Source organism: Hippocampus comes, unplaced genomic scaffold (genome assembly GCF_001891065.2).
Source record: "Hippocampus comes isolate QL1 unplaced genomic scaffold, H_comes_QL1_v1.1 scaffold202, whole genome shotgun sequence".
NCBI classification, from domain to species: Eukaryota; Metazoa; Chordata; class Actinopteri; order Syngnathiformes; family Syngnathidae; genus Hippocampus; species Hippocampus comes.
This window is the reverse complement of record NW_017805829.1, coordinates 1,213,227-1,225,343: the sequence shown is the minus strand read 5'-3', so window position 1 is coordinate 1,225,343 and position 12,117 is coordinate 1,213,227. Positions and strand designations below refer to the sequence as shown.

The window sequence follows — 12,117 nt, the reverse complement described above, 5'->3', positions numbered from 1 at the left end:
CCCACCCACACACACACACACACACACACACGCACACACACAGCTGAGGTAGCTGTGGTCCTATTTCTATTAGTGCATGCACCCCCTTTCATGATTTGACAAAGTATCTAATTTATTTTAGATTTACTGTTCAATGTACAATATACTGTGTACAATATTATACTGTTTTTTTTTTTAATTTAATGGTATTGAATCCATTGTCATTAAATGGTTTAATATTAGTATTACATATATTTATTCGGTAGTTTTATTGCATATTTTAATGTTACCTCTTATCCAAATTAAATGTGTGAGAAATGACAATTAACAATATTTATGAATAAAATATATAATTTAGATGTGCATTGTATATATTTAATTCACTTTATTTTTTTTTTAATTTAATGGTATTGAATCCATTGTCATTAAATGGTTTAATATTAGTATTACATATATTTATTCGGTAGTTTTATTGCATATTTTAATGTTACCTCTTATCCAAATTAAATGTGTGAGAAATGACAATTAACAATATTTATGAATAAAATATATAATTTAGATGTGCATTGTATATATTTAATTCACTTTAATCTTGCTTGATTCCACTTCCCCGTTAATATTCGTGTTTGCGTCCCGTTGTGTGTCTCCAAGTCATGTTCCCCATGTGTCTTTCTTTGCTCTAGGAGCATCGAGGGCATCGAAATTACCAACATCCAACGACGAATGTTCGAGCCTCTCAAATACTTAACCCACATGTGAGTACGAAGTTGTCCTTACTCACTCATCTGTCCAATATTTTCACTAATCAAGAGGATCACAATGAAATTCATATGAAAAGGGGGAAAAAATTCAATGGGAGAAGTTTTTCCTTTTGGAAATAACTTCAAGTGAATTCATACATTTTCACAATTTTCCAAAGAACATGTTATCGAAAAGTGACTTTATCCCTGGTATACAAACACTGCTGTGACCTGTTCAAGGTGTACCGCGCCTACTGGCCGAAAATGGCTGGGATAGGCTCCAGCATGCCCGCGATGGATGTATTGATCGATATACAAATAGTGAAATCTTAGACCAAGTCAGTATTTTGTGGGCTTCCAAATTTACATATTCCTGCACCTCCACACGTTGCTCTGCCGAAGACCTGGAGGCTAAGATAGGTCAAGATCCAGCATATTTTTCAAGCCATATTCAACTCTTACTGTCTGAAGTGCTATCTCAGATTAGCATAGGCGACATTAGCATTTGATCAGCAGCGCATACAGTGCCGTGAAAAAGTAATAGCCCCCCTTCCTGATTTCTGTGTTCTTTGCATATTTGTCACACACAATGGTTTCAGTTCATCAAACCAATTTTAATATCACACAAACACAAATCAATGAAATAGAAAATGCAGTTTCTAAATGCGAATTTAATTTATTATGGCACAAAAAAATAATAATAATTATCCAAACCTACCTGTCCCTCGGTGAAAAAGTAATAGCCCGCTGAACCTAATAATGGGTTGTGTCACCCTTGGCAACAATAACTGAAATCAAGAGTTTGTGATAATTGGTGATGAGTCTTTCACATTGCTGTGGGGGAATTTTGGCCCACTCTTCGCTGAATTGCTTCAGCTCCATACTGGAGGGTTTTCTAGGATGAAGTGCCTGTTTAAGGTCACACCACAGTGTCTAAATTGGATTCAAATCCAGACTTTCACTTGGCCACCACAAAACCTTGCTTTTAATTTTTTTTTTTTTGAGCCATTCAGAGGTGGACTTGCTGGTGTGTTTCGGATCGTTGTCCTACTGCATGATCCAAGAGTGCTTTAAGGTGAGGGCTCAAACTGATGGTCGAATATCATCCTTCAGGATGTTCTGGTAGATGGCAGAATTCATTGTCCCATCAATGAAAGTTGTCCTGGTCCTGAGGAAGCAAAACAGCCACAGACAATCACACTGCCACCACAATGCTTCACTGTTTGCATTATGTTGTTTTTATCAAATGCTGTGCCATTTTTACACCAGATGTAATGGACCACACATCTTCCAAAAAGTTTAATTTTATTAAAACAGTCCACAGAATGTTTTTCCAAAACTCTTGAGGATCAACAAGATGTCTTTTGGCGAATGTGAGACGAGCCTTTGCGTACTTTTTGGACAGCAGTGATTTTTGCCTGGGAAGTCCTGTCTTTCTTCTGCTAGAGTTGTGAACACTGACCTGGCCAACGATGCCTGGAGTTCTTTGGATGTTGTTCTCGGTTTTATTAGAATCTATCTGATCAGTCACGTATACTTATGTTTTGTTCTGGAACATTGTCGACATAGTATTTACAAAGAATGTACAGATCTATAAGTATTTCTTCACATTTGAAATTCATTTAGCTCATTTGATTATTTGTTATTACTTATTGTAAATAATAACATGAAAAATATAACTAAAATAAAAATGCACATACAATCAATGTTCCCTCTAATTTTCCATACGTCTGAGCATTCCTTGGACCACGGTGAACAACATCAGATACTGTATTCAATCACACGGTGGCGACACCAGTATCACACCTGTCCAAAACCTGAAATCAATCAAGTTACTGGATGTAGGTTTCTTATTAAAAAAAAATAATAATAAAATTTTAATATTCAAAACTACCCGTATACTGTATTACAATCAAGGATATAATTGAATAGAAATTTGTGACACGGATAAAATAAGCCCAAGTTTGTAAGAACTTGTTGTAACCCCCCCAAACAAACCAACTACCTCTATGTGATAATAGAGGATATCATTGAATAGAGATTTGTGACAAAGTAAAATGAGCCCAAGTTTGTCAGAATTCGTGAAGGCTTGAGGATTTTAAATCGTGAATTAGCTCAAATTAACTTAAATTGTCGAGAATTCAATGAAAGCCAATTCTGTATATATGATTTATTTGTTAAAATAAATAATGCCTTCGTTTGCTATTTTGTGATACAAAATATATTAAGTGAATGGTGGCATGAGAGATGCTTTTCATCACAATATATGAGTATTAAAATGGTCAACTATATTAAATGTTACACCATGTCATAACTAATAACCCTAAAAGTTTTGAGATGCTTCAATTGTTTAACAATAAATCTCAAAGATATTAGACTTTACCCAGCCCAGTACATGTGAATTTTGTTTCAAATTCACATTTTTAGATTAGACGATGTTAAACATTAACATTCAAAGTCTTTAGCGGTAGATATTAGTAAGATAACTGAAGATGTTTGATCATTGTAACAGATTTTAAAAGCAGGACAAAGTGGCCTAAATTTCATAAATTCAAATTTGGGAAAAACAAATTAAGCAATAGGAGGGAGGTGGGGGTGTAGCCCGACTATGTTTGCCTCTGGCATCGAAATGATGGCCCTGGATTCAGCCATCAAAGTGTGCTAATTCGCATTGCATGCATTGCTAACGCGAGGCAGCGCTAAGTTGCAAGAACTAATGTGAATGGCAGGACGCATCGGCCATTAACACTTCATTCATAAATCGCTGTAAAATGCTTCAATCATGCGGAGATATTTTCACTCAGGCATTGAGGTTCTTTTCCCTGATCACCTTTGAGGGGATTGATGAGATGAGAGGACAGCTGAACAACGCCACATCTCCATTTGACATGTGGTCAAACAAATTGCAGCTATTTTTGTTTTCAACCAGTTTGAGCAATTTCAGTTTTTTTTTTTTTTTTTTTAAATATCCTGAGCAAAAAGGGTTACATGCAGACCGATATATTAAAAAGGTACATTAACATTAGTATCACTGGAAAGAATCCGCGTATTGGACCCAAGACATGGCCAAATTAATATAGTGGGCGTCTTTGAGCAAGGTCTCTATGCCACTGTTTACACGAGACCAGTACACATTTCAGTCTGAAATGCTCCCACACTTTTATCATTTTTGATGCATTTTTCTTTCCGCTCCATCAACCACATGCTCCAAATCAAACTTTCAATTACTTTGTATGAGGTGTATGTGAAAATGCAAAATGCCAATACAGCTCAGGTTTTATATATATATATATATATATAAATTTTTTGGGGGGCGGGTAGAGGTGCGCTGTATACAATATGCAGTGTGCAGAGGGTATGAGAACAGAGTGCGATTGCGCATGTGTGCAGCTTAGTAGGGACATTGCATAATCTAAATAAATGAAAATACATCCATTCATCCGTTCTCAATACTGCTTGTACTCTTCAAGGTTGGCAGAGGGGGCGGGGGTGGGGGAGAAGGACAAATGCATGAATACAACAGCATTTAAATAAATGGGTACAGAATTGAACATTACATTTTTTACAGAAGGATATATTAATGAGAACATGTCACCAGGCATGCGATGTTATGGCTTACAGCCAGGGAATGACCAACACGCAGATGAATGTATTTGTGAGCAGTGACGCAAGCTTCAATTCAACAAGTATTAACACAAGCAAACAAAGAGCAATAACATCAGCGACAAAACGTCATCGCAAGAACCAAAAAAGTGGAATTACTCATGAACAAAAGGTGGAAACAGAGCCACCAGCAAAGTAACAGCGAAGTGGGATAAAAAACTATTTTGAAAAAAGCGAAACAGAAAATCACATAAGTACTTGAGAGAAACACCGATGAGAGATAAAAGTCAAACAGAAAAATCAGAATGTGATTTTAACCATGCAAACCTGAAGTTCTCCTGGAACAACAACAATGGTTGCAACAAGAGCGATGCGGGAATGGCAAGCAGCAAGACAGCATGCAGAACAATACTGTACTCCAGTACCTTCCTTCCTTTGGAGCAGAACGGAAATACAATCCACTGCTGATTATGGACAGGTAGATGTCAGATGTAGATGTTAATCCAAATGCTGTCTCACAGTGACTCCGCCCACCACTTAAGCAAGGTAGACTGTGAACGGAAAGAAGACATTACCAACAGGGCATGACACGTTATTAATGAAATGCCTTGGGAACTATTTGAGCTTGATTCATTTTTGTGATGTTTAAAATCACTGGCTGCTAATTCAAATGCAGGTGCTTAATACCAGTATCTCTCAAAATCTCATCTCAGGAAATTAATCTGCTGCTGCAATCAAACTGCTTTATACTTTGTGATGACCTTTTATTCGTGCAATTAACTACAATGAATCTGTGCGTGTGTGTGTGCGTGTGTGAGTGTGTGTAACTGACCATGTGCATGTTTGTGTTTGACAGCTACTTCAAAAAGTTCCAGTACTGTGGTTATGCGCCTCACGTGCGCAGCTGCAAGCCCAACACGGACGGCATCTCATCCTTCGAAGACCTGCTGGCCAACATCGTGCTGAGGGTCTTCGTCTGGGTGGTCTCGGCCACCACCTGTTTTGGCAACATCTTTGTCATCTGCATGCGTTCTTATATTCGCTCGGAGAACAAGCTGCACGCCATGTGCATCATCTCCCTCTGCTGTGAGTTGGCCTTAACATTATTGAATCAAGTCAGTGAATATGATTACTACTGCTACTTCTATGACTACTATTACAAAACAACAATCATGAGATATATATATATATATATATATATATATATATATATAAAGTAAACAACCCACTTGCAACCAACACTGTCGGACAAGATATTATCTTTTATGCCCCCCCCCAAAAGCCCAAAATGAGCCTAAAATGGCAGCTTTGTAAACCAAAATGGCAGACCTTCGGTGTTTTCTCAGATGTGGCTTCTTGAGACTTTTTAGGTGGGGTGTATTTAGGATATCATGATTACCGTGTTTACAATATTACATTAAAGTGGCGTTTGGGGCACAGTTTTCAAAATTTTGGAATTACTGGACAGTATTGGAGTTTTCTGGTTCATGATGAGACATCAAATATGGCTACCATGCTCCACCCATGTGCAATAATGAAAACTCAAATTCTTCACAACATAATGGTAGCCATCGATCGAGAAACAGGTGTAGGCAAGTGGCAGCCCGTGGGCCAACACTCTGAGTGGCCCTTTGATTCATTCAAGGGGAAAAAAATATGTACTAAGTTTCTATTGCATGTGGTTCAAATTTGGTAACAGTCGGACGAAACGTATAGACCAAGTCTGTCAGTCAAAATGCAAAGCTTCCCCTTTCAGGACATTAAAACTTTTTTTATGAGTTGATGTTTTTCAGTGTCACAGCATCAACATGCTGGAAAAACCTTTGAAACTAATGATTTGTTCAGCCACCGATGACGCAGATACCATCACGCTTACCCATTTGTGACCACAGGAACAAAAAAAGCCTGTGTTGTTATGATTCCGGACCAGTCCGGAAGAGGAGCGGATCCCACAAATGCAAACTAGGATAAGATCAAGTACAAAAAAGGTTTATTTACAAAATAAGTTCGACAAAGTGCAAGATAAATCGCTGGGAACAACACAGGGCTAAATAGCGCTACTAACAAATAAAGCTTGCAAAAGGCAAGAGAAATAAATAATGCAAAATCACTTGTCCAGAAACGATACGAAAGAGCCAATAAATGCAAAAAAACAAAAGCACAGAGGGTAACAATACCAGACAACAAGGACTACGGACGAGATCGAGAACAACAAAGGTCAAGAAAAATGTCTCATGTCTCACGTGGTCATGGTACTCGCTGAGTGTCTTGTCTAAACAAATTATTTCGGGGGTTAGTTTGGCTACCGGTCCGCTACCATGTTCACCCGACTGTAACAATTATCATGGCAGAAGGGACTCCAGTTTTCTATAGATGGCCGGTTCCATGCAATATCGGGATTATGTATCCTTTACCATGGAACACCTAAGACCACAGGAGCCTCACGACATGGCAGAAAAAAAAAAAAAAATCGCTCTGATGATTACCTAATAACATTACCTAATCCAGTGGTTCCCAACCTTCTTAGAGGTACCAAACCCAACCAGTTAATATGTACATTCACCGAACCCTTCAATGGGACAACCCAGAGCTTCAACAATACAGGGGTCCACAAAGCATTTGTCAGCACCTGAATCTACGAGAGCCCTAATCTTGAGTCTCTTTTGCCGGGTACGGCGGTCGAGTCACGCAGATACCAGAGGTACCAACAGGTGGTAGTTGACCACCTCTCAGCTGCATCGGTTCCTGACAGCCGCCAGGTTGGATCTCCCTTCTGGCTTCTTGGAACCTCGGTCGCGGCCAAAGCAAGAAACCTGTTCCAAGGCTAGCTTTGTAAAAGTTCAAAAACAGTAAGATGAATATGCAAACTATACAAATATTTTTCACATTTTCGTAAAGCTAAATTAAGTATAAATTAGAGCAAGAAATAGACAAAAGGAGTCTAAAATGGCAGTTTTTGAGGCAGGCTTCTTGAGACTTTTTTGTCGATGAAATTTTCATTTTGTGAAGCAAAATTAGACTGATGATGAGGCTAATGATAGACCTGCCTTCCAAATTCTATGTAGTGTAGCCACCCTAGGTGCAGCTAGTTCTGCTGCCAATTACATACAATTACTTACAATTAAATAGTCTGCGTCACAGTAGCAAGGTGACACTGGCTTTCGGGACTACATTTATAAAATTGAGGTGCTAGCTTGCGAGCCAACTTTGGGGGGGTCAGGTGAAGGTGAAGCAGCATGTGGCAAACGCTGCAAGTGTTATTCAGACAATTTTGTGAACTGAATTGCGTGCACATCTTCTGTTATGGGGTTTGTCAGTCTTTGTTCCACTAATTTAGACAATATTGCCTCCTAATGTTTCGTATTCAGCAATTTGTCTTGGCTAACATGGCAGACGGGCGATTAAGTCCTCATGGCTTCTCCGTATTTTTTCATGCCATCCCTTCGACACGCTCGATTTTACCTTATTATCTGCATCATGAAAGCTCCCATATTGGCTCTTTGTATGTGCCTGTTTAAAAAAAAGAAAAAAGAAAAAAAAGAGGGGGGGGCGCCAGAATTAGCACATCCCACTTAGGCCAATGTGTTATCTTACCCCATTTCCTTGACATTTGTCACTGCATTAAGCTCTACATGATGTCGTTACGGGTGAGTTGTCAGCTCATTGCTGGCTGGCACATTTCGAGGATGTGCTAGCAAAAAAAAAAAAAAATCTTTAAGCTGCCGATTTACATCAGTCTGATCCTTTGTCTTTTACTAGTGACTTCTGTATTCAACTTGAAATCCTCTTTCGTACCTTCAGCGCTTTGCATGAAATTAGTTTCCTTTGTGTGTCTGACCGTTTGCACTTTTAATACTGTTATTGTACTAGTCACATACCAGGAGCTCCGTCTTTAAATGTCACACAGATTCCCCCACAATTTACCTGATTTTCATCCAGACAGGACCATCATCATTTGTTCAAATTCTGAACTGATAGCAGTGATCATCAAGCTTCACCGGATGTCTCACAATTTAGCCTTATTCACGTGTCTAGTATTTGCGTTTCAAATTTGGTAGCAATCGGATAAAATTTGTAGAAGAAGTTCGCTTTTGAAGGAGCACCCGAACTGACTGAAACGAGCCGATAATGTCGGCGAAAAACCAAGATGGCCTCCTTCCCGCATGTTTTGGGCCAAGTGTTCTTGACATTTTTTGTGAGGCTACTCATCCTAAATATTCATACCAAATTTCATGTTGCCAAATTAAACAGCGTGGTCTAGTGATGCGCATGAGTGGAGTTTCTTTTGGTAATTTCGCTGATAAGCACAGTTAGAAACAAACGTTTGCCCTTTTGTGGGCCTGAACACAGCCAACTCGCTTCCCGGGCCAATGCAAGCGACACCTCTCATACCCTTTAAAAATAGAGTGCAAGAGGCACACAGTTTTTGATATTGCGGAAGCAAAAATAGACTCACCGGACTCCATGCAGAAGTTCGACACGTGCAAAGTCAGTTGAGACCTGCAAGCAGAACTCGTCGGGTGGATGTTGTAAAGTTGACGAGTGGCAATCACAGATCACTGCTGTGAAATGGGCACTTGGAGATCGCCTTTCCAATCCGATTGTTCGTGTCTTTTTGAGAATTGTCAAGTGCGCCGGGCACGTGTAAAAGAAAACACCCTCATTCTGCCGGGAATGGCCAGCATGGCCAGCACTTTCTGCCGTGGTTGTTTTACCACTGCTCTCCAGCCCTACTAGTGCACTGAAATGTCATACAGTGGTGGGAAAGACATCACTAACAAGCGAAAGGTGTTTTACTAATGTGCCAAAATAATTCTACGAGTGTGCAAAAACCTCACAGTAGTGGAAAGAGGTTGTGGAAATACATTTTTTTTTCATTTTCATTATCCATAAATTCAGTCTTCGCTGTCCCCCATTTATTAATTGTGGTATCTGTAGGTTAGTTAATACACTATTCCCCTATAAAGAACCTGATTTATGTGTGTTTTGAAATAGTTTGGCCTCTGAACACAGAGTAAACCAACTCCTATTTTATGTCGGGCCTTTAATAATCAAAACTGAACTGCTTTTCCCTGTTTTTGTTCAAACTAAGGTAGATTTAATCGTGCGTATTGTTTAACTGAGATTGTTTTCTTGAAAGTTATACTTTCACTTTTTAGATCAAAATTAGAATGCCAGCATTCTGATTTTAATTTCTTGATTAATTAATGGTACTTTAATGAGCAATTCACTCTACATAAGCACTGAAATGTCTTACGAGTGAGGACAAAGAACACATGAGTACTGTATATGGACAATTAAGCAGACCAGTTGGATATCAAATACGTGCTCATACGGATTTCCTTAATTACTCTACTATGACTAAATCTACCGCTACTGCGTATGTTGGATATTACTGGTGAATACTCATCCCGCATTCCCTTGTCAGGTGCAGATGGGTTGATGGGCATCTACCTGTTCATGATTGGGTCGTACGACCTGAAGTTCCGCGGCGAGTACAACCAGCACGCCCAGGCCTGGATGGACAGCAGCCAGTGCCAGGTGATCGGCTCTCTGGCCATGCTGTCCACCGAGGTGTCAGTTCTCCTGCTCACCTACCTGACTCTGGAAAAGTACATCTGCATCGTGTACCCCTTCCGCTACCTGACTCCAGGTTGGCGCCGTACCGTGACGGTGCTACTAGGCATCTGGTTGTTCGGCTTCATAGTGGCCTTCCTTCCCCTGGCCTTCAAGGGCCTCTTCCGCAACTTCTACGGAACCAATGGCGTGTGCTTCCCGCTACACTCGGAGCAACCCGAGACGCTCTGGGCGCACATTTACACCATCGCCATCTTCTTGGGTGAGTTTGGTTACGGGTATGCTTCGGAGTTCAGGGCTTAGTCTTTTAAGGGTTAGTGTTAGGATTAATTTATGAGATTAGGGAGGGTTGTGATTTTAAAAGTAAATCTTTCAAGGAGTACTGTTTTAGGGATTGGTGTTTTAACGTTGTCTAAGGTTTTCGTCTTCGGGTTTTGATAAGTTATGGGTCAGGTTTTAAGGAGTAGGCCATTGATTAGGTTTGTTATGATTTGGTTAGTGTTTTAGGAAGTTTAAGGGTTCGGAGTACAGATTGATGGATTGATTATATGTTTCAAGTATTACATTTTTGATGACGGTTTAGAGTTTTGTGCTATGGTGTTAAGGCCTTTTCACACTCCTTTTCATCAAAGTGAGATGCAAATTCACTTGGATGGAATGTTGACTGACCAACGCTAATTTTAATCACTGCTCTCCATTGAAAATCTTTCGTCTTCTGAATTTACTGTCCTCCCGGCAAAAAAATGCAAGTGGAGACCAGTCATGTGCCATCCGGAGCTCAAGAAGGGATAAAATACTGAAAAATACAACAAGGTGTTAAAGGAGCTGATAGACTTAATCAGCATCTTACGGTTTTAGTAGTTGGGGTTTTAACAGTTTCTGATCTGGCTTTTACCATTACAGTATCTGTCCTTTTGTTATGAGCACACTTCCTGCCAAGCGGGATTTGATCACATCGGATTTCGTGGCGGCATCTCCATCTCTACTACCCCCTACAGGTCTGAACCTGGTGGCATTCCTGATCATTGTGCTGGCCTACGCCAGCATGTTCTACAACATCCAGCGCACGGGCACGCAGACCACCAAGTACAGCAACCACATCAAGAAGGAGGTGACCATCGCCAAACGCTTCTTCTCCATCGTCATCACAGACTCGCTTTGCTGGATCCCTATTTTCATCCTAAAGATCCTGTCCCTGCTGCAGGTGGAGATTCCAGGTATAGTACACCGCACACTTTATGGACCATTCTGTTACACTCTATTCCTATACAGTGATCCCTCACTTATCGCGGTTAATGGGGACCGAGACCCCCGCGAAAGAGGAAAATCCGCAAAGTAGGGTTTGCCCAAGCCCTAGGAATTTTTGTGGAAGGGTTTGTGGGTACCAGCATGTTGAAAATATGTAAACAGTATTTATACTTTATATATATGAGACAGTGGCGGCCTGGTGGTGCAGTGGTTAGCGCGTCGACCTCACAGTGAAGAGGTACCGGGTTCAATTCCAGCTCCGGCCTCCCTGTGTGGACTTTGCATGTTCTCCCCGGGCCTGCGTGGGTTTTCTCCGGGTCCTCCGGTTTCCTCCCACATTCCATGAACATGCATAGCAGGCTGATTGAACACTCTAAATTGTCCCTAGGTGTGAGTGTGAGCGCGAATGGTTGTTCGTCTCTGTGTGCCCTGCGATTGGCTGGCAACCGGTTCAGGGTGTCCCCCGCCTACTGCCTGAAGACGGCTGTGGTTACCAGCATGTTTAAAATATGTAAACAGTATTTATATTTTACATATTTGAGACAAATACTAAAGCACAACACATATTTACTTAAATCTTTAATTAGAAAACCTGATACAGTAATTAACATTTATCAGTATTGCCTTCTGAGAGAAGCGAAGAGACTTGTGCTGGTGGCGTAGAAGGCGGCCCTCATTTGATGCTCTGATGGTGTAGCCACCGTTAGCCTCCAGCTAGATCCTGGCCAGCTACCCCCGCGCAGCTGATGTGTTAATGATAAGACAATTAATCGGTATTGATGAGAAGGAGGCGAAGAAAGACGTGCTGCTGCTTTCGGACAGGCCCACACCCGGCCCCTCTCTCTCCGCCGCGCACATAGAAACAACAGAAGAGACAGTATGCCAGAGAGTCACCAGCGTGATGAGACTCAAGGGGCTGGGCGGGGCTGCGAAGATGCTCAGCCAATCAGCTGCCGGGATAAATCTACTC

General features: G+C 40.7%; 1 protein-coding gene and 1 long non-coding RNA gene across 2 annotated transcripts in view; one reads left to right on the top strand and one right to left on the bottom strand.

The window, feature by feature from the left end:
• rxfp1 (relaxin family peptide receptor 1) overlaps positions 1-12,117 on the top strand; it is a 69,398-nt gene that overhangs the window by 56,011 nt on the left and 1,270 nt on the right. The window contains exons 15-17 of the mRNA XM_019887475.1: positions 5,179-5,408; positions 9,751-10,161; positions 10,898-11,116. Of these exons, the coding sequence (XP_019743034.1) occupies positions 5,179-5,408; positions 9,751-10,161; positions 10,898-11,116 (860 nt within the window). The remainder of the gene's footprint in view (positions 1-5,178; positions 5,409-9,750; positions 10,162-10,897; positions 11,117-12,117) is intronic.
• Positions 5,282-12,092, bottom strand: LOC109526280 (uncharacterized). Its single transcript, XR_002170299.1, has 3 exons — positions 11,849-12,092; positions 9,917-9,924; positions 5,282-5,292 (listed from the first exon to the last, which is right to left on the bottom strand). It is a non-coding gene; the product is annotated as an uncharacterized LOC109526280 (long non-coding RNA).